This window comes from Taudactylus pleione, unplaced genomic scaffold, assembly GCF_031769625.1.
Source record: "Taudactylus pleione unplaced genomic scaffold, aTauple2 ptg001106l, whole genome shotgun sequence".
In the NCBI taxonomy this organism is placed as follows: domain Eukaryota; kingdom Metazoa; phylum Chordata; class Amphibia; order Anura; family Myobatrachidae; genus Taudactylus; species Taudactylus pleione.
In genome coordinates this window covers 619,072-642,389 of record NW_028285507.1, presented here as the reverse complement: position 1 = coordinate 642,389, position 23,318 = coordinate 619,072, and the positions used below count along the sequence as shown (strand labels likewise).

General features: G+C 43.6%; 1 protein-coding gene across 2 annotated transcripts in view; it reads left to right on the top strand.

The window, feature by feature from the left end:
- Positions 1 to 23,318, top strand: part of PRKACB (protein kinase cAMP-activated catalytic subunit beta) — a 71,850-nt gene that overhangs the window by 14,085 nt on the left and 34,447 nt on the right. The window contains exon 1 of one of the 2 annotated variants that reach the window (XM_088461815.1): positions 22,732 to 22,951. The exons of the other annotated variant lie outside the window; for it this stretch is intronic. Coding sequence (XP_088317941.1) covers positions 22,771 to 22,951 — 181 coding nt within the window. The 5' untranslated portion in view covers positions 22,732 to 22,770. Of the gene's footprint in view, positions 1 to 22,731; positions 22,952 to 23,318 lie in introns of those variants that run through there. 2 annotated transcript variants of the gene reach the window in all.

Below are 23,318 nucleotides of genomic sequence, written 5' to 3'. Positions count from 1 at the left end.
AGTATATGGCACATTGGAGCCATCTCCTATATAGATTGTCTTCATGCTAGACACCCAACGCCATTCCCATGCTCTTCAATTTTACCTCGGTATTTGCTACTTTTTCCTTCATTATTCATTTTAGTTCACAAATCGTGTTCTAAGTACTTAAGGACATATTTATCACACTATCCATCTCAGATGCAGAGGGGAAGTGATACATTTTGCTAATATTTGTTATCTATATCTGAGTACATTGCAAGGATGTATCCTATATCACATGTAGGGACAGCGCTTGCGAGAAAGCTCTATCTCTGCGAATCCCCTCCAAGCACTTTTCAGGATACCCTAAGACTGAGTCTGCATATGTGCTGCCAGCCCCCTCCGCTGTGCCCTTCCCTGTTCCCATTACTAAATCAATCAAATAAGTTACCTGCAGCAGGATCAGTTTCCCCTTCTGTGTGACCCGGTCAGCTGATCTGTGCAGTATCTGGCTGAGATGATTTGCAAGTCCCTGCAGGCATCTCAGCTGAGGTCGCACAGAGGAAGAGCTGACCAGGTCACACAGAAGGAGATCACCGATCCCTGGGTGCTGGTAAGTTTTTGATTTGATTTATTTTCTATTTTCTCCTTCATCCACTAGGTGACACTGGAGGACATTGAGGGTATATATGGTGCTGAGTGCAGCTTAGGCACTGTGATCAGCCTGTTGTCTATCACACACACATGGCTGATCGCAGAAGCCTACGCTGGGCTCTGGGCCCATTTCAGACCCACTCGCTAGGCTGCGCTTGCACGTATCATGCCGCTGTTTGCAATGTGCGCATGCGTATAAGACGCAGTAGGCTTACGCAAACTAGTTCATGCGAACGGGAAGTATTTGCACCCTGTACTTAGACGCCTCGCTAGAATGAGTGACAGGGTGAGCCGTTTGTGGGTGGTGACATGTTGGTCGGTGGAAACTGGTGTGGTGGTGCGAATAAATACGCCCTTTAGTATTGTATTTTAGTAGCAAAAGAATTAGTATAAAGTCACAGATTAAGCATAATGGTGCATGCATGGCTCATATTGGACCTGCTTTTTGTCTTTTTACCCTAGATTATGTACTTTTCCCCTCCAGCTTTGCTGCTTTGGCCCCTTTCCCCTCCAGCTTGGCCGCTTTTGGCCCCTTTCCCCTCCAGCTTGGCCGCTTTTGGCCCCTTTCCCCTCCAGCTTGGCTGCTTTTGGCCCCTTTCCCCTCCAGCTTGGCTGCTTTTGGCCCCTTTCCCCTCCAGCTTGGCTGCTTTAGGCCCCTTTCCCCTCCAGCTTGGCTGCTTTAGGCCCCTTTCCCCTCCAGCTTGGCCGCTTTTGGCCCCTTTCCCCTCCAGCTTGGCTGCTTTTGGCCCCTTTCCCCCCTCCAGCTTGGCTGCTTTTGGCCCCTTTCCCCCCTCCAGCTTGGCTGCTTTTGGCCCCTTTCCCCCCTCCAGCTTGGCTGCTTTTGGCCCCTTTCCCCCCTCCAGCTTGGCTGCTTTTGGCCCCTTTCCCCCCTCCAGCTTGGCTGCTTTTGGCCCCTTTCCCCCCTCCAGCTTGGCTGCTTTTGGCCCCTTTCCCCCCTCCAGCTTGGCTGCTTTTGGCCCCTTTCCCCCCTCCAGCTTGGCTGCTTTTGGCCCCTTTCCCCCCTCCAGCTTGGCTGCTTTTGGCCCCTTTCCCCCCTCCAGCTTGGCTGCTTTTGGCCCCTTTCCCCCCTCCAGCTTGGCTGCTTTTGGCCCCTTTCCCCCCTCCAGCTTGGCTGCTTTTGGCCCCTTTCCCCCCTCCAGCTTGGCTGCTTTTGGCCCCTTTCCCCCCTCCAGCTTGGCTGCTTTTGGCCCCTTTCCCCCCTCCAGCTTGGCTGCTTTTGGCCCCTTTCCCCCCTCCAGCTTGGCTGCTTTTGGCCCCTTTCCCCCCTCCAGCTTGGCTGCTTTTTCCTCAGTTTTGCATCTTAAGATAGTTGTACACCTGAGCGATGTAACAAACAATGTGCACATAAGTGCCCTTCTGGCTGATGGGTGTCCTGCCCCTGGCACAGCTAGAATGAACACTGAAATAGCAGTTTTTGCTGGAGGTAGTAGTGATACAGCTTTCATAAATAGGCGAAAATGTCTGGTCACACAGGATACCCAGGTATTACTGTCAGGGATTGGTTACAGGCTAAATATGGGACTTGTTGAACCTATTAGTGAAACATCCATTGTCGGCAATCTGCAACATTATGAGCTATAAGATGCACTATCTGACATTGTACGCCACAACTTCTATCATTTTAGTTCCATTTTTCTAACATTTGGTAAATAAAAATTGAAAACCACCATTTAAATGTTTCCTGAAGCAGAATTCAGAACAACTATTATGACCTCGTACTGATAACTTAGTGTATTTTTGTCTCCTTATTAAGAGAAGAAATGTAGTGGTACTTTAATATCTTAGGTAATCCATGTGGATAATTAATACCTGTTCGGTTTCTTGATATTTATTTCATGGAGGTGCTCCCTGATCTTGTCAATAAACCATTTTAATTCAAAACATCAAGGGAAAAGGCAAGATTTCAACTCTGCAAGTCCTAGATCAAAATAATCCTTGATATTTAATCCTTGATACCTAAAGGCACACATCCACTTGCCGATTTCTATGAGTGATTGAACGATAACGTTCAATCGCTTATGAATCGGCCACATTAATATCGGAAACAACCAGCGATGCGCTCCCGCTGGCCGTTTGACATCAATCATCGACCGAACATGCTGAACAACCTGACGATAACGTCAGATTGAGCATGTTAGGGGATGATTGATGTGCCTACCCTGAACGACTGCTCGTCACATCACAGACTGACAAATGACTGTACGATTACAATGTCGTAATTATGCAGTTGTTTCAAAGTCTGCTAGTGGGTGTGCGGCATTACTCTCTGAAGAAATATTGTCCAGCCCTAGTCTGTGAGAGTAACCAGGATGCAAATGGCAATTTAGGGCAGTGCAGGGGGAATGCTCCCTCCCAACACAGACAAATCTGCATCTATGGGCCATGGAGTGCTCTATTTTGTATTGATGACGTTGAGATTCTCCTAGTGTGATCCTCTGAGCATCCTGTTTAATCATCCCTTTTCTTCTTCAGGGTCCATAGGGATTCACAGGGATACCATTGGGAAATTATGGTTGGAGAGATCCTGGGCACCTAACCGTTGTTGTCAGCTCCCAGGATGCCTCGGGTCCTCCTACATGTATACACCCGGTGATTCTGGCGGGTCGCTGCTGAACTTGCTAGCAGCAATGCTGCGACCTGGACTGCAACCGGAGATGTCAGTTGCGATTCGCTTACGAGGAATTGGGCGCGGCAGTCCTTGCTTCTGGTATCAGAGATGCACCAGAAGTCGCTGAAGCCAGGGCCCGGGATTGTCTGCGTCCTCACTAGACCGACGGGGCCTTATCTTTTGACTCTGGGGATTGGTAGCAGATGTTTGTTTATGGCCATTCTAGTCAGAGTATGGCACCATCTAATGTTGATAGCAGACCGGTATTTATTACTAAGGCACCTAAGGGCAAGTTATCTTTATATCAGTCTGCTCAACATATGGATTCAGGCGCATCATTAGAGGAATCAGATGAGGCACAGGGGTCCTCTTCAGGGTCTAGCACGGGGGAGGAGGACCATCCATACACAGTGGATGTTTCTCCTTTGGTGAGGGCGGTTATACCAATCCTAGATATTCAGGATGATGAACAGCTCATAGTAGGAGGGCTCCAATGTTTAATCACCACCGGATGGTGGCTATCTGAGTTTATGGATGAACCACGGGGTAACCCGGATAAACTATTTTCTGTGAATAAAAGAATAACATCATTGTATCCTTTCCCAGCTTCTGTATGTACTAAGCGGGAGGTACCTCCTACTGTGGATGCTCATGTAACGCGTTTAATCAGAAATGCTACATTGCCTATTCCGTCAGCATCTTCTCTGAACGATCCCACATATAGAAAAATTGAAACCTGTCTTAAGGCAATATTATAATCATCTGGAGCTATGGCTGGAGCCTGGGTAGCCAAAGCTGTTGAAGAATTAATGGGAGCATTGAAAGACTCTCTACCAGATGCTACCAGAGGACAGATGATCTATATCTCCCACATACGGGAAGCGGTTTCCTATCTGGGAGGAGCTGCTGTAGATGCTGGAATCTTAAGCTTCCAAAGCATCAGCAGCTTCAATAGTGGCACTCAGGGCCCTTTGGTTAAGATCCTGGAAAGTTGATACAGGATCAAAGGAGCAGCTGGAAGTCTTACCTTTCTATGGAAAGGTACTTTTTGAGCAGAGTTGGATAGAATAATAGCTGCTCTGGCGGCTTCAAAATCAGCAGGTCTGCCATCTACCGCGACTATTAAGTCTAGGCAGGTTTATTTTCGGTCCTTCCGTCCTCCGGGCCGAGCAAGGAAACTTCCTCTAGGTCGACCTAGTTTTCGCAAAACAACAAGGTGGCAAACTAAGAGGTCTGGCCCGGCAAGATGTCCAGCTTCTAAACCGGACGACAAACCCTCGGGATCCCAGGGTGGGAGGCCGACTTCTTCTTCAGTTTGTTGATTATTGGTATCAAACAACAGATGGCTGGGTCTGAAGTGGTCTCTCGGGGGTATGCTTTCACTTTCAGGAGGCATCCTCCCCAGAAGCTTTTTTTGCTCAGATCCTCCTTCAGATGCGTTCAAGGCTTTGGCCTTTCAGGAAGCCATTCACTCCCTGATGCAGGCGGGAGTAATAGTCTCCAGCTTGGCCCAGACGTCATTGGTTCACTGACATACACTATCTGTCTGTAGACAGTCCGTAGCCTCTTCCTTTATGGCAGGATCTGCTAACGCAGGGTCCCTGGCGACATCCGGACTTGACATGTCTGGCTTTGACTGCATGGCTCTTGAATCTTCCATCATAAGAGCAAAAGGTTTTTCCAGTTCTGTAATTCAGACGATGCTTAGGCCACGGAAGCCTGCTTCTGCCCGCATCTATTACAGAGTTTGGCGTTCTCTTGGTCAGTGGTGTTCCCATAGGAAGTATAAACCCAAAATGTTCCGTATTTCGAGGGTACTGGCTTTTCTTCAGGAGGGGTTAGACAGTGGTCTCCGCCTGGCCACTTTGAGAGTGCAGGTTTCTGCACTGTAAGTCTGGTTCCAGAGGAAGATTGCCTCATTACCAGATGTTAGAATGTATTTTTTTTTCCAAGGAGTTCTACGAGTTCAGCCAACTTTTGTTTCATCGGTAGCACAGTGCCTGGGCTAAATCTTCAACTTATTAAGTTATCAATGAGGTCCATCCAGACCCCCAACCACTCAATTAGGCATCCCAGAGCAATTGCCACCCTTCTGTGAAGTTTTCATTCAAATCCATCCAGTGGAAGGCTCAGCAGAGGCTCTACGGGTCAAAGTTCTGCCCAGCGTACACCAACGGGAGGTCTGACCGGGACCCTAAAGCCCCTAAAACTTGGCCAGGCTCCAACTAGACCAACATTTAAGTTAGTTTCATCCCAATTGGTGCAGGGGTGTCCGAATACATAACTGTACAGACAATGCTGAGGAGACACACAGGCAGGTACTTATCCCTCAATGTAGTATTCATTCTGCATCAGGGAGGCCTCTGGCTCCAAATTTATTCTGCAGCAGGACAACGACCCCAAACGTACAACCGGCAGCTTTGACACTTCCCCACCACACTTACAGCGCTGAGTCAGTTGGATACATAAGTCGCAGCTCAGATCTCCATAAGGAGCCGGGAAGATGCAGAAGAATGAAGAGGAAGCACATGATGTGTGCACGTACATCTAGCCTCCTTGTGCGTTAAACAGCCCTTCTAATTGCGCCATGTCTCTGCGTCTGCGGGAGTAACTGCATACTGCTGACACTAAGGTAGTGTTACTTCAGGCAGACGCACACTGAATATAGGCATGGCGCAGTATACAATCGGGAAGCCGGCTGCCGGTATTAAGGCAGCCGGCTTCCCGATTGTATACTGCGCCATGTCTGTCATATCCCAGCGAGGGATGAAATTCCGGGCGTCTAGATGTAGACGCCTGTCATTTCCCCGGCGCCCGGCATCCCGTTCGATGGGATGCCGGGCACCGCGGGGGGGTGGAGTGTTAGGCACCCCCCGGGAGGGTTAGGGTTAGGCACTCCCTGGGGAATTAGGTTTAGGCAGCGGGGAAAGGGGGGGTTAGGAACTTGGGGGGGAGGTCAGGGTTAGGCACCCCTAAGAAGGGTTAGGGTTTAGGGGGTTGTTAGGTGGTACTTAGCTATCCACGATCGGGATTTCCAGCGCTATCGGGCTTCCGCTGCCGGGATCTCTGCATTTGTCGGGCTGTCACTGCCGGGAATCATACAGATTCCCATGGCGCATATCACTTTACTCGGCAGAAGCTGCTTGTGCTAATTATTCCCATTACTGTGTGAATAAGACGCATTTGAAGGTAAAAAGTCGCCCAAAAGATGTTCGGCACTACTGAGGCACACGGAGCTCCCGTGTTGTGTGGCGCGACTTGTAGCTCATGGATGATGGATGTATGTGGACACATCTGTAGATAAAATATGAATGTATCGCCCATCTATAGCCAGACAAGGAAAGCCGGGGAGGAACACCTGCATATACCAGTGTTGGGGTGTGTCATTAGGGGGAGGTTGTGTTAATTGCCTCAAAGTAAATATGGTTAGAAAGGATTGGTTATTCCCGCTGCAGTGGGCAATGAGGTTGAGTTGATATCCAACAGTGTGCTTACATCGGGCCCCTATAGAGTCCTACTCAGTCATTATACAGTCGCAGAAATGCCCAGATGTGGTCAACAGCCAAACACGTTTCCTGTCCATCCCGACTGATCGCTCCTGGTGGTTCATCCCATGCACCCTGCAGTTGGCGGCCAGTTAGGGCTAATGCAGAATTGCAGCATATATGTATGTATGTATGTATGTATACCCTTTATAGGCCTCCGTGCATCGCATTAGGTCTGCGTGTGAATGACTGATCGCTCCTGGTGGTTCAGCCCACACACCCTGCAGTTGGCGGCCAGTTAGGGCTAATGCAGAATTGCAGCATATATGTATGTATGTATGTATGTATACCCTTTATAGGCCTCCGTGCATCGCATTAGGTCTGTGTGTGTGAATGACTGAGCTATGCACCTCTGACAGTGGTTGCACGTCTGTCTGATCTGTGTGTGTGGAGAACTTTCCTGGGCTGCACATACCAACCGCACAGATGTGACTTCTCAGAATTCCTCGTATACATGAACTGCAAATAGAGGGCCGGGGAAGAGTACATAGCACACTGCTACCAGATAGGCAGGCGCGCTCCTGACGTGATAGATTTGCTGTATTCACCGCTTTGGACTGCTGCCAGTTTTCTGGATTCTCTCAGCCTGTATACGAGATTCCATGGGCCGGCCACTTTATATAGGTCTTATATTAGAGACGTTTGTCCCTCTGCACTGGTATTAGGACAGAAGACTTCTACGACAATGGAAAGGGGATTTTACATGTTAATTAGATGAAGGTCCCATTCCCTGTAGCAGGACTTCAGCGACCAGCACGGCCCCTGATGGCGGCAAGAGCCCCCCTGTGATTAAAAGGGTTTGCAGATCTCTGCTGAAGTGGGGGGTAGTGTATTAGGGGGGAGGCGGGTGTTGGTGAAAACATCTAAGGAGAATAAAAGTATTTTACTCTAAAGCAATAAATGACAGGAGCAGTGTTACCAGTCACCTGCGCATAGCGGAGGCAGCCATATTGAGACTGAACTAATTCACATGAGAAGTGAAGTTGCTAAAGTAGGAGGTAACCCTGTAATGCTGCTAATTCTTATTGGATATGTTTGGATTCTCCAGCCCATATAATAGCTGTACGTGCACACCCTGGTGTATATACTGTACATGGTATATAATGTAAGGGAACAGAATAGCTGTGCGCACACCCTGGTGTGTATATATACTGTACATGGTATATAATGTAAGGGAACAGAATAGCTGTGTGCACACCTTGGTGTATATACTGTACATGGTATATAATGTAAGGGAACAGAATAGCTGTGTGCACACACCCTGGTGTATATACTGTACATGGTATATAATGTAAGGGGACAGAATAGCTGTGTGCACACCCTGGTGTATATACTGTACATGGTATATAATGTAAGGGAACAGAATAGCTGTGTGCACACACACTGGTGTTTTATACTGTACATGGTATATAATGTAAGGGGACAGAATAGCTGTGTGCACACCCAGGTGTATATACTGTACATGGTATATAATGTAAGGGGACAGAATAGCTGTATGCACACACCCTGGTGTATATACTGTACATGGTATATAATGTAAGGGAACAGAATAGCTGTGTGCACACCCTGGTGTATATATACTGTACATGGTATATAATGTAAGGGAACAGAATAGCTGTGTGCACACCCTGGTGTATATATACTGTACATGGTATATAATGTAAGGGGACAGAATAGCTGTGTGCACACCCTGGTGTATATACTGTACATGGTATATAATGTAAGGGAACAGAATAGCTGTGTGCACACCCTGGTGTATATATACTGTACATGGTATATAATGTAAGGGAACAGAATAGCTGTGTGCACACCCTGGTGTATATATACTGTACATGGTATATAATGTAAGGGGACAGAATAGCTGTGTGCACACCCTGGTATATGTACTGTACATGGTATATAATGTAAGGGGACAGAATAGCTGTGTGCACACCCTGGTGTATATACTGTACATGGTATATAATGTAAGGGGACAGAATAGCTGTGTGCACACACTGGTGTATATACTGTACATGGTATATAATGTAAGGGGACAGAATAGCTGTGTGCACACCCTGGTGTATATACTGTACATGGTATATAATGTAAGGGGACAGAATAGCTGTGTGCACACACTGGTGTATATATACTGTACATGGTATATAATGTAAGGGAACAGAATAGCTGTGTGCACACACTGGTGTATATATACTGTACATGGTATATAATGTAAGGGAACAGAATAGCTGTGTGCACACCCTGGTGTATATAATGTAAGGGAACAGAATAGCTGTGTGCACACCCTGGTGTATATACTGTACATGGTATATAATGTAAGGGGACAGAATAGCTGTGTGCACACCCTGGTGTTTTATACTGTACATGGTATATAATGTAAGGGGACAGAATAGCTGTGTGCACACACCCTGGTGTATATACTGTACATGGTATATAATGTAAGGGGACAGAATAGCTGTGTGCACACCCTGGTGTATATACTGTACATGGTATATAATGTAAGGGGACAGAATAGCTGTATGCACACCCTGGTGTATATACTGTACATGGTATATAATGTAAGGGAACAGAATAGCTGTGTGCACACCCTGGTGTATATACTGTACATGGTATATATAATGTAAGGGAACAGAATAGCTGTGTGCACACACCCTGGTGTATATACTGTACATGGTATATAATGTAAGGGGACAGAATAGCTGTGTGCACACCCTGGTGTATATACTGTACATGGTATATAATGTAAGGGGACAGAATAGCTGTATGCACACCCTGGTGTATATACTGTACATGGTATATAATGTAAGGGAACAGAATAGCTGTGTGCACACCCTGGTGTATATATACTGTACATGGTATATAATGTAAGGGGACAGAATAGCTGTGTGCACACCCTGGTGTATATACTGTACATGGTATATAATGTAAGGGAACAGAATAGCTGTGTGCACACCTTGGTGTATATACTGTACATGGTATATAATGTAAGGGAACAGAATAGCTGTGTGCACACACCCTGGTGTATATACTGTACATGGTATATAATGTAAGGGGACAGAATAGCTGTGTGCACACCCTGGTGTATATACTATACATGGTATATAATGTAAGGGGACAGAATAGCTGTGTGCACACCCTGGTGTATATACTGTACATGGTATATAATGTAAGGGAACAGAATAGCTGTGTGCACACACACTGGTGTTTTATACTGTACATGGTATATAATGTAAGGGGACAGAATAGCTGTGTGCACACCCTGGTGTATATACTGTACATGGTATATAATGTAAGGGGACAGAATAGCTGTATGCACACACCCTGGTGTATATACTGTACATGGTATATAATGTAAGGGAACAGAATAGCTGTGTGCACACCCTGGTGTATATATACTGTACATGGTATATAATGTAAGGGGACAGAATAGCTGTGTGCACACACTGGTGTATATATACTGTACATGGTATATAATGTAAGGGAACAGAATAGCTGTGTGCACACCCTGGTGTATATATACTGTACATGGTATATAATGTAAGGGGACAGAATAGCTGTGTGCACACACTGGTGTATATATACTGTACATGGTATATAATGTAAGGGGACAGAATAGCTGTGTGCACACCCTGGTGTATATACTGTACATGGTATATAATGTAAGGGGACAGAATAGCTGTGTGCACACACTGGTGTATATATACTGTACATGGTATATAATGTAAGGGAACAGAATAGCTGTGTGCACACACTGGTGTATATATACTGTACATGGTATATAATGTAAGGGAACAGAATAGCTGTGTGCACACCCTGGTGTATATAATGTAAGGGGACAGAATAGCTGTGTGCACACCCTGGTGTATATATACTGTACATGGTATATAATGTAAGGGAACAGAATAGCTGTGTGCACACCCTGGTGTATATATACTGTACATGGTATATAATGTAAGGGAACAGAATAGCTGTGTGCACACCCTGGTGTATATACTGTACATGGTATATAATGTAAGGGGACAGAATAGCTGTGTGCACACCCTGGTGTATATATACTGTACATGGTATATAATGTAAGGGAACAGAATAGCTGTGTGCACACCCTGGTGTATATATACTGTACATGGTATATAATGTAAGGGGACAGAATAGCTGTGTGCACACCCTGGTGTATATATACTGTACATGGTATATAATGTAAGGGAACTAAATAGCTGTGCGCACTCCCTGCTGTATATACTGTACATGGTACAGTATATATACTGCCGCGGAAACTGATCTGGCGCACCTATCATTTTCGCCGTATTCAATTCCAAAAGATGCGAAAACGTGTTCGGGCGCAACGCAAACAGGCGATAAGTACTGTAAAAAATGGGGAAATCAGCCTGACACCCCCCAAACGATGCACTAACATTGGGGATCACTTTAGATGTCCCCGATTAGACCTAAGAAAGCTATTTGGGGTACTTAAGTGCTGTCAATTTCTTCTTCTAATTAGCGTCATTGCACAAGAATAGCATTAAGCGGGTTTTTTTTGTGAAATCTGTAGTCCTGTCAAATTTGGGGTACATGAAAATGGGTGCAAGCATGGTTAAAAATCGCTAAAGTGATGTAAAAGTAAAAAAACCGCACCTTCGGCTATCAACTGCAATAAAAAACACCTTGCCCAAACTTTAAGACCCCCAAAAGTCGTATTTCGCTACTTTTTAAGTTTGTACCCCCACTTTGTACTTTATCACCCCCATTTTCAAAGTGCTTTTTTGGGGTCTTCCTCACTTTTTTTTAGGGATTTATTGACGCAGTTATCCTGTGAGGGGCTGTCCCAAGGGTGCTGAGTGTCCGCACCTTTACACCCCAAAACTGCAATTCTGCACTTTTTTCCGCCTGCTATTCTTAGGCGAAACTTTTCCTCATATTGCATTGACTTTCCGCATACGCAAAAAGTATTTAATTGAATACGCCAATAAGTTTCCGTCTGGCGAAATGACGTCATCCGCGATACTTTTTCGCGTATTCTGACTTTTTCGTGTCTAATTGAATGCGACCCTTTGTTAGTATATTAGAAACAGAGCGGTGGGTTACCCATAAAACAGCATTACAGAAGTGCATGTGGCTGGTACTATAATACAGGATAGCCACTACTCACCCTGTGCAGCCGTTCTGGCAGACTTATAGCGTCACCCTGACCCACTTTATAATTAGAAGCTTGTCTCACAGGCCCTTAGAACATCACACTTTTCAGTTACAAACTGCCGTAAAAGGTAAATGTGGTTCCCTTAGATATATAAAAGGGGATTCAGCTATCAAAACACTGTTTCCCCATTCACTGCTGTCATCTTGTGCAATGTCTCCTGCCAGTGTAATGTAATGTTGCTGCAATATGACCTTTCAGCAGTAGGTGGCAGCAGAGCTCCTTGTTGTGAATGGAAGTGAGGATTAGCATCTAACAAGGGCCTGGGAGTGGACAGAAAGCTATTTATAGAAGTAGCTTCTGCCTCTGTCCAGAGGGATCTTCTCTCATTCTCAATTCAGAGCCTGTTCCAGACATTAGAGTATAGGCAGCACCCGCTTCCTATTGCTTTGCACTAAAATGTTCTTCTTTCTTGTTCTCTATGATGAGATGCGTTTGTGTCCTTGGATTCTGTTTTTCGGGACTTAATTTGGTCCCTTACACTATGCAGGATAATAAGGTGATTGCCGTATCTTAGGTGCGTGTATGAGAGGAGTGTAATATATGTCATCCCTTACACTATGCAGGATAATAAGGTGATTACTGTATCTTAGGTGCGTGTATGAGAGGAGTGTAATATATGTCATCCCTTACACTATGCAGGATAATAAGGCGATTACTGTATATTAGGTGCGTGTATGAGAGGAGGGTAATATATGTGGTCCCTTACACTATGCAGGATAATAAGGTGATTGCTGTATCTTAGGTGCGTGTATGAGAGGAGTGTAATATATGTCATCCCTTACACTATGCAGGATAATAAGGCGATTGCTGTATCTTAGGTGCGTGTATGAGAGGAGTGTAATATATGTAATCCCTTACACTATGCAGGATAATAAGGCGATTACTGTATATTAGGTGCGTGTATGAGAGGAGGGTAATATATGTGGTCCCTTACACTATGCAGGATAATAAGGTGATTGCTGTATCTTAGGTGCGTGTATGAGAGGAGTGTAATATATGTCATCCCTTACACTATGCAGGATAATAAGGCGATTACTGTATATTAGGTGCGTGTATGAGAGGAGTGTAATATATGTGGTCCCTTACACTATGCAGGATAATAAGGTGATTGCCGTATCTTAGGTGCGTGTATGAGAGGAGTGTAATATATGTGGTCCCTTACACTATGCAGGTTAATAAGGCGATTGCCGTATCTTAGGTGCGTGTATGAGAGGAGTGTAATATATGTCATCCCTTACACTATGCAGGATAATAAGGTGATTACTGTATATTAGGTGCGTGTATGAGAGGAGGGTAATATATGTGGTCCCTTACACTATGCAGGATAATAAGGTGATTGCCGTATCTTAGGTGCGTGTATGAGAGGAGTGTAATATATGTCATCCCTTACACTATGCAGGATAATAAGGCGATTACTGTATCTTAGGTGCGTGTATGAGAGGAGTGTAATATATGTAATCCCTTACACTATGCAGGATAATAAGGCGATTACTGTATATTAGGTGCGTGTATGAGAGGAGGGTAATATATGTGGTCCCTTACACTATGCAGGATAATAAGGTGATTGCTGTATCTTAGGTGCGTGTATGAGAGGAGTGTAATATATGTCATCCCTTACACTATGCAGGATAATAAGGTGATTACTGTATATTAGGTGCGTGTATGAGAGGAGTGTAATATATGTCATCCCTTACACTATGCAGGATAATAAGGCGATTACTGTATATTAGGTGCGTGTATGAGAGGAGTGTAATATATGTGGTCCCTTACACTATGCAGGATAATAAGATGATTGCTGTATCTTAGGTGCGTGTATGAGAGGAGTGTAATATATGGGGTCCCTTACACTATGCAGGATAATAAGGTGATTGTCGTATCTTAGTTGTGTGTATGAGAGGAGTGTAATATATGTCATCCCTTACACTATGCAGGATAATAAGGCGATTACTGTATATTCGATGCGTGTATGAGAGGAGTGTAATATGTCATCCCTTACACTATGCAGGATAATAAGGTGATTACTGTATCTAAGATGCGTGTATGAGAGGAGGGTAATATATGTCATCCCTTACACTATGCAGGATAATAAGGCGATTACTGTATATTAGATGCGTGTATGAGAGGAGTGTAATATATGTGGTCCCTTACACTATGCAGGATAATAAGGTGATTGCCGTATCTTAGGTGCGTGTATGAGAGGAGTGTAATATATGTCATCCCTTACACTATGCAGGATAATAAGGCGACTACTGTATATTAGGTGCGTGTATGAGAGGAGTGTAATATATGTCATCCCTTACACTATGCAGGATAATAAGGTGATTACTGTATATTAGGTGCGTGTATGAGAGGAGTGTAATATATGTCATCCCTTACACTATGCAGGATAATAAGGTGATTACTGTATATTAGGTGCGTGTATGAGAGGAGGGTAATATATGTGGTCCCTTACACTATGCAGGATAATAAGATGATTGCTGTATCTTAGGTGCGTGTATGAGAGGAGTGTAATATATGGGGTCCCTTACACTATGCAGGATAATAAGGTGATTACTGTATATTAGGTGCGTGTATGAGAGGAGTGTAATATGTCATCCCTTACACTATGCAGGATAATAAGGCGATTACTGTATATTAGGTGCGTGTATGAGAGGAGTGTAATATATGTGGTCCCTTACACTATGCAGGATAATAAGGTGATTACTGTATATTAGGTGCGTGTATGAAAGGAGTGTAATATATGTCATCCCTTACACTATGCAGGATAATAAGGTGATTGCCATATCTTAGGTGCGTGTATGAGAGGAGTGTAATATATGTCATCCCTTACACTATGCAGGATAATAAGGTGATTGCCATATCTTAGATGCGTGTATGAGAGGAGTGTAATATATGTGGTCCCTTACACTATGCAGGATAATAAGGCGATTACTGTATATTAGGTGCGTGTATGAGAGGAGTGTAATATATGTGGTCCCTTACACTATGCAGGATAATAAGGTGATTACTGTATCTTAGGTGCGTGTATGAGAGGAGTGTAATATATGTGGTCCTTTACACTATGCAGGATAATAAGATGATTACTGTATATTAGGTGCGTGTATGAGAGGAGGGTAATATATGTGGTCCCTTACACTATGCAGGATAATAAGGTGATTGCCGTATCTTAGGTGCGTGTATGAGAGGAGTGTAATATATGTGGTCCCTTATACTATGCAGGATAATAAGGTGATTACTGTATCTTAGGTGCGTGTATGAGAGGAGGGTAATATATGTCATCCCTTACACTATGCAGGATAATAAGGCTATTACTGTATATTAGATGCGTGTATGAGAGGAGTGTAATATATGTGGTCCCTTACACTATGCAGGATAATAAGGTGATTACTGTATATTAGGTGCGTGTATGAGAGGAGTGTAATATGTCATCCCTTACACTATGCAGGATAATAAGGCGATTACTGTATATTAGGTGCGTGTATGAGAGGAGTGTAATATATGTGGTCCCTTACACTATGCAGGATAATAAGGTGATTACTGTATATTAGGTGCGTGTATGAGAGGAGTGTAATATATGTCATCCCTTACACTATGCAGGATAATAAGGTGATTGCCATATCTTAGGTGCGTGTATGAGAGGAGGGTAATATATGTCATCCCTTACACTATGCAGGATAATAAGGTGATTGCCATATCTTAGATGCGTGTATGAGAGGAGTATAATATATGTGGTCCCTTACACTATGCAGGATAATAAGGCGATTACTGTATATTAGGTGCGTGTATGAGAGGAGTGTAATATATGTGGTCCCTTACACTATGCAGGATAATAAGGTGATTACTGTATCTTAGGTGCGTGTATGAGAGGAGTGTAATATATGTGGTCCCTTACACTATGCAGGATAATAAGATGATTACTGTATATTAGGTGCGTGTATGAGAGGAGGGTAATATATGTGGTCCCTTACACTATGCAGGATAATAAGGCGATTGCTGTATATTAGGTGCGTGTATGAGAGGAGTGTAATATATGTCATCCCTTACACTATGCAGGATAATAAGGTGATTACTGTATATTAGGTGCGTGTATGAGAGGAGTGTTATATGGGGTCCCTTACACTATGCAGGATAATAAGGTGATTGCCGTATCTTAGGTGCGTGTAAGAGGAGTGTAATATATGTCATCCCTTACACTATGCAGGATAATAAGGTGATTACTGTATATTAGGTGCGTGTATGAGAGGAGTGTAATATATGTAATACCTTACACTATGCAGGATAATAAGGTGATTGCTGTATCTTAGGTGCGTGTATGAGAGGAGTGTAATATATGTCATCCCTTACACTATGCAGGATAATAAGGTGATTACTATATATTAGGTGTGTGTATGAGAGGAGTGTAATATATGTCATCCCTTACACTATGCAGGATAATAAGGTGATTACTGTATATTAGATGCGTGTATGAGAGGAGTGTAATATATGTCATCCCTTACACTATGCAGGATAATAAGGTGATTACTGTATCTTAGGTGCGTGTATGAGAGGAGTGTAATATATGTCATCCCTTACACTATGCAGGATAATAAGGTGATTGCCGTATCTTAGGTGCGTGTATGAGAGGAGTGTAATATATGTAATCCCTTACACTATGCAGGATAATAAGGCGATTACTGTATATTAGGTTTGTGTATGAGAGGAGTGTAATATATGTCGTCCCTTACACTATGCAGGATAATAAGGCGATTGCCGTATCTTAGGTGCGTGTATGAGAGGAGTGTAATATATGTGGTCCCTTATACTATGCAGGATAATAAGGTGATTACTATATATTAGATGCGTGTATGAGAGGAGTGTAATATATGTCATCCCTTACACTATGCAGGATAATAAGGCGATTGCTGTATATTAGATGCGTGTATGAGAGGAGTGTAATATATGTCATCCCTTACACTATGCAGGATAATAAGGTGATTACTATATATTAGGTGCGTGTATGAGAGGAGTGTAATATATGTGGTCCCTTACACTATGCAGGATAATAAGATGATTGCTGTATCTTAGGTGCGTGTATGAGAGGAGTGTAATATATGTGGTCCCTTACAATATGCAGGATAATAAGGTGATTGTCGTATCTTAGTTGTGTGTATGAGAGGAGTGTAATATATGTCATCCCTTACACTATGCAGGATAATAAGGCGATTACTGTATATTCGATGCGTGTATGAGAGGAGGGTAATATATGTCATCCCTTACACTATGCAGGATAATAAGGTGATTACTGTATCTAAGATGCGTGTATGAGAGGAGGGTAATATATGTCATCCCTTACACTATGCAGGATAATAAGGCGATTACTGTATATTAGATGCGTGTATGAGAGGAGTGTAATATATGTGGTCCCTTACACTATGCAGGATAATAAGGTGATTGCTGTATATTAGATGCGTGTATGAGAGGAGTGTAATATATGTCATCCCTTACACTATGCAGGATAATAGGGTGATTGTCGTATCTTAGTTGTGTGTATGAGAGGAGGGTAATATATGTGGTCCCTTACACTATGCAGGATAATAAGGCGATTACTGTATATTCGATGCGTGTATGAGAGGAGTGTAATATGTCATCCCTTACACTATGCAGGATAATAAGGTGATTACTGTATCTTAGGTGCGTGTATGAGAGGAGGGTAATATATGTGGTCCCTTACACTATGCAGGATAATAAGGTGATTACTGTATATTAGGTGCGTGTATGAGAGGAGTGTAATATATGTCATCCCTTACACTATGCAGGATAATAAGGTGATTGCTGTATCTTAGGTGCGTGTATGAGAGGAGTGTAATATATGTGGTCCCTTACACTATGCAGGATAATAAGGTGATTACTGTATATTAGGTGCGTGTATGAGAGGAGTGTAATATATGTGGTCCCTTACACTATGCAGGATAATAAGGTGATTACTATATATTAGATGCGTGTATGAGAGGAGTGTAATATATGTCATCCCTTACACTATGCAGGATAATAAGGCGATTACTGTATCTTAGGTGCGTGTATGAGAGGAGGGTAATATATGTCATCCCTTACACTATGCAACTATGCAGGATAATAAGGTGATTACTATATATTAGGTGCGTGTATGAGAGGAGTGTAATATATGTCATCCCTTACACTATGCAGGATAATAAGGTGATTGCCGTATCTTAGGTGCGTGTATGAGAGGAGTGTAATATATGTCATCCCTTACACTATGCAGGATAATAAGGTGATTACTGTATATTAGGTGCGTGTATGAGAGGAGTGTAATATATGTGGTCCCTTACACTATGCAGGATAATAAGGTGATTACTATATATTAGATGCGTGTATGAGAGGAGTGTAATATATGTGGTCCCTTACACTATGCAGGGTAATAAGGTGATTGCCGTATCTTAGGTGCGTGTATGAGAGGAGGGTAATATATGTCATCCCTTACACTATGCAGGATAATAAGGTGATTACTATATATTAGATGCGTGTATGAGAGGAGTGTAATATATGTCATCCCTTACACTATGCAGGATAATAAGGTGATTACTGTATCTTAGGTGCGTGTATGAGAGGAGGGTAATATATGTCATCCCTTACACTATGCAGGATAATAAGGTGATTGCTGTATCTTAGGTGCGTGTATGAGAGGAGGGTAATATATGTGGTCCCTTACACTATGCAGGATAATAAGGCGATTACTGTATCTTAGGTGCGTGTATGAGAGGAGTGTAATATATGTGGTCCCTTACACTATGCAGGATAATAAGGTGATTACTATATATTAGATGCGTGTATGAGAGGAGGGTAATATATGTGGTCCCTTACACTATGCAGGATAATAAGGCGATTACTGTATCTTAGGTGCGTGTATGAGAGGAGGGTAATATATGTCATCCCTTACACTATGCAGGATAATAAGGTGATTACTATATATTAGGTGCGTGTATGAGAGGAGTGTAATATATGTCATCCCTTACACTATGCAGGATAATAAGGTGATTGCCGTATCTTAGGTGCGTGTATGAGAGGAGTGTAATATATGTCATCCCTTACACTATGCAGGATAATAAGGTGATTACTGTATATTAGGTGCGTGTATGAGAGGAGTGTAATATATGTGGTCCCTTACACTATGCAGGGTAATAAGGCGATTACTGTATCTTAGGTGCGTGTATGAGAGGAGGGTAATATATGTGGTCCCTTACACTATGCAGGATAATAAGGCGATTGCTGTATATTAGGTGCGTGTATGAGAGGAGTGTAATATATGTGGTCCCTTACACTATGCAGGATAATAAGGTGATTGCTGTATCTTAGGTGCGTGTATGAGAGGAGTGTAATATATGTGGTCTCTTACACTATGCAGGATAATAAGGCGATTACTGTATATTAGATGCGTGTATGAGAGGAGGGTAATATATGTCATCCCTTACACTATGCAGGATAATAAGGCGATTGCTGTATCTTAGGTGCGTGTATGAGAGGAGTGTAATATATGTCATCCCTTACACTATGCAGGATAATAAGGTGATTACTGTATATTAGGTGCGTGTATGAGAGGAGTGTAATATATGTGGTCCCTTACACTATGCAGGATAATAAGGCGATTACTGTATCTTAGGTGCGTGTATGAGAGGAGGGTAATATATGTCATCCCTTACACTATGCAGGATAATAAGGTGATTGCTGTATATTAGGTGCGTGTATGAGAGGAGGGTAATATATGTGGTCCCTTACACTATGCAGGATAATAAGGTGATTACTATATATTAGATGCGTGTATGAGAGGAGTGTAAAATATGTGGTCCCTTACACTATGCAGGATAATAAGGTGATTACTGTATATTAGATGCGTGTATGAGAGGAGTGTAAAATATGTGGTCCCTTACACTATGCAGGATAATAAGGTGATTACTGTATCTTAGGTGCGTGTATGAGAGGAGGGTAATATATGTCATCCCTTACACTACGCAGGATAATAAGGTGATTACTGTATATTAGATGCGTGTATGAGAGGAGGGTAATATATGTGATCGAGCTGTGAGACACTAGAATAGGAAATGTCTTTTATAAACATGCGGAAATCTCCATGGGAGAATCTGGCAATCAGCCGTCGTCGATAATTAGAAAGGAAACAAAATTGTGGCATTACGGTATCTCATCTCCTGGCTGTTAGAGCAGGCTGGTATTTGTAGTACCACAATGACTTTCTTAACTCTGCTAGATGGGATTTTATTTGTGTGAGGTGCTAGAGCGCCCATTGCGGAAATCTATACCAATTATTTTACAAAGAGCGTTTTTCTCCCACTCTGCCTGATATCACACACGTGCTGTGCGCGACGCCACTGGAGTCATCACTGAAAAGCGTTTCACCGACAGATTATATAGATATATATTTATTAATGGGATATTTATCACTGGCTTTATCGCCTGTTTAAGATCAGCAAAAGCTTATTGTTAATTATGTTCAGCAATAAAATATACTAAGGGCCATATCTAATTAGTCGCAATTGTGCGTAAACTTAACACGTGAAGTTTTCGTATACTTTGGTGCTTTTAAAAAAAAAAAAAAAAAAAAAGAAAATAATAATAATGTTACAAATACACCTGGTGCTGCCACCTGCAATGTTTACAACCTGCCCCATCCATACAGTCCCCCGAAATACCGCACCCTCTACTTTACCACCATTATTCAACACATTTCATGTTTTCACTCCAACGCTGACGTGTCGTCATTGGTAATTCAATTATTTCCAAGGGGTTCTGAACCACGTCCCGACATTTTTTTTTTTTTTTACCAAAAACAGGGGTTTTGCACAAGTTTTCACGACTGAGATGGTGAAAACTTTTCGCTATTTTTTTTTTTTGTGTACAGAGAATTGGAATTTTATTTAGTTAGGAGTAACACCAGACAATTATAAAAGTTCCCAGCAATTACCAGTGTAATGATGCTGCAGTATGACGCGTTTCATTACTCTGGTCCTGATTGTAGCACTTATGCCTGCGGTTCCGACCTAGCTCCAACTCTGCCCTAGAGCTTTTAGAATGGTTCCCAGGAAGTGCACTGGAGAGCGAGATGTCCTCAATAGCCTCTGTCTAGTGTTGAGGGAAAGGTGACCTAGAGAAGTGACCGGATACAGGCACCAGAACACCTGTCCCAAGTTGTCTCCGCAGGTTCAGTACGGGATGCCAGCATCCTCATCGGGTCACAATCCAGACAGATGGAGGTGAGTATATTCCCACAACCCTCCCTCCCACAGCCTAACCCACCCCCTACTGCCTAACCCACCCCCTACTGCCTAACCCACCCCCTACTGCCTAACCCACCCCCTACTGCCTAACCCACCCCCTACTGCCTAACCCACCCCCTACTGCCTAACCCACCCCCTACTGCCTAACCCACCCCCTACTGCCTAACCCACCCCCTACTGCCTAACCCACCCCCTACTGCCTAACCCACCCCCTACTGCCTAACCCACCCCCTACTGCCTAACCCACCCCCTACTGCCTAACCCACCCCCTACTGCCTAACCCACCCCCTACTGCCTAACCCACCCCCTACTGCCTAACCCACCCCCTACTGCCTAACCCACCCCCTACTGCCTAACCCACCCCCTACTGCCTAACCCACCCCCTACTGCCTAACCCACCCCCTACTGCCTAACCCACCCCCTACTGCCTAACCCACCCCCTACTGCCTAACCCACCCCCTACTGCCTAACTCTATCCCTCCACCCTAACTCCAGTAGTTACTGTCAGGATGCTGGCACCTGGATAACAACTACCCAGATCCGCAACCAGGATGTGCCCAGCTTTGATTTATTCATTATTGTTTACACCCCGCCCCAGCTACCTGTCCCTGCCATAATAGAATGACCCCAGCCCCTCTCACTCTCTTCTGCAGGCCATTATACACACATACAGCGTTATACCCGCTGCTATAGTGGCATGGCCTATGGCATGTCTATTGTAACACATTCAATTTTTCCAACATATTTCATTGTATAAACTGACGATGTTCATTGGCTGGTACATTCTTTAATCACGCTAGGTTGTGCGAAAGTTTAATATGTCGATGTCAATGGATAGCTATAGTCGTTTAATATAGTTAATGAATGTACAGTTGTAACATAAAAGGAAATACTCCGCTAAGATTTTGTATTAGACTTTTTTTTATTAGAATGGTGTCTTAAGGATTCCTTGCTTTCACCTGTTTACTGTATGGCCAAGGTGCCATGGCTACGGCGTCATGAAAGGGAAGCGGACTTTCCTCAGGCGTGTGCTGGTTTCTGTGCTCAGCACTGACAGTGCCCCCTGGTGTACAGGAGGATCCAATGCTGGCTCATGGTGTTGACGCCAAGCTCGTGCCTTTGTCACGCAGGGACCCCAATGATCGGCTACAGAGCTATAGGAATACGCAGCACTTGTTTTCCCTCCATCTGATCTTTCTTGCACCAAACATAATTTGAATGTACAATGTTGGTGTTTGGTGCTTTTCTTCAGTTTTCTCTGCGAATTTGGAACCAGTTGGGTATTTTTTTTTGTTCTTTGGAAAATAGGGACCAGTTAGTAATGGTGCTCGCAGTCTCTCGTTCTGGAGGAACCAGTAGCTGTAGTGGTTTTGAGCACACAGACAAACAGGAAGTAAGAGACTCTCGTTACTCTGCAACTTTTTTTTTTTTCTTTGAAGTTTTTGAGTTACTTGCAGCCATCTTACCAAACACACCGACTGCAGTGAAGGGGATCTTTTTCCATGTATGGCGTCTTACAACGACAGCCTGCAGTCCGCCGGGACTTCTTCGGCCCTGCAGAAATTAGAGGGGTTCGCAAACAGACTGTTCCATAGGAATGGGAAGGGCAGTATACATGAGCAGAGGGCAGCCTCGGAACATGAGGGCCAGCTGGTTTCTGAGAGCACCTTGCAGTGGGACAGAGCAAGTAAGTGATCTGCGTACCATTGTTATGGGTACATGAGCGAGTGCGTGCTTGGGATGGGATGGAAGTGTATTTGTGCCCTTTGTTACCAGGAAGGACACGAGAAGCCTAATGACGTTTGGGTGGGTATTTTCTAAGTGACGTCTATTTTGAGGTTCGATTTAGTAGTTTTTTGTTTTCCTTTTTAGGGATTTTAAAGGATAAAATTCCAGATCATAGGGTCTTTTTTGTTCTTGTTGAAGTATGTGTGTGATTTGTTCTTTTGTTTGGTTGTTACAGCATCTTGTAAGAAATTTGAAATGTTTCAGTTGGACCCTAATGGCCTCTTCCTGCGGGTAACGGGGTTCTCCGTAACACACGGGGTGGTTGT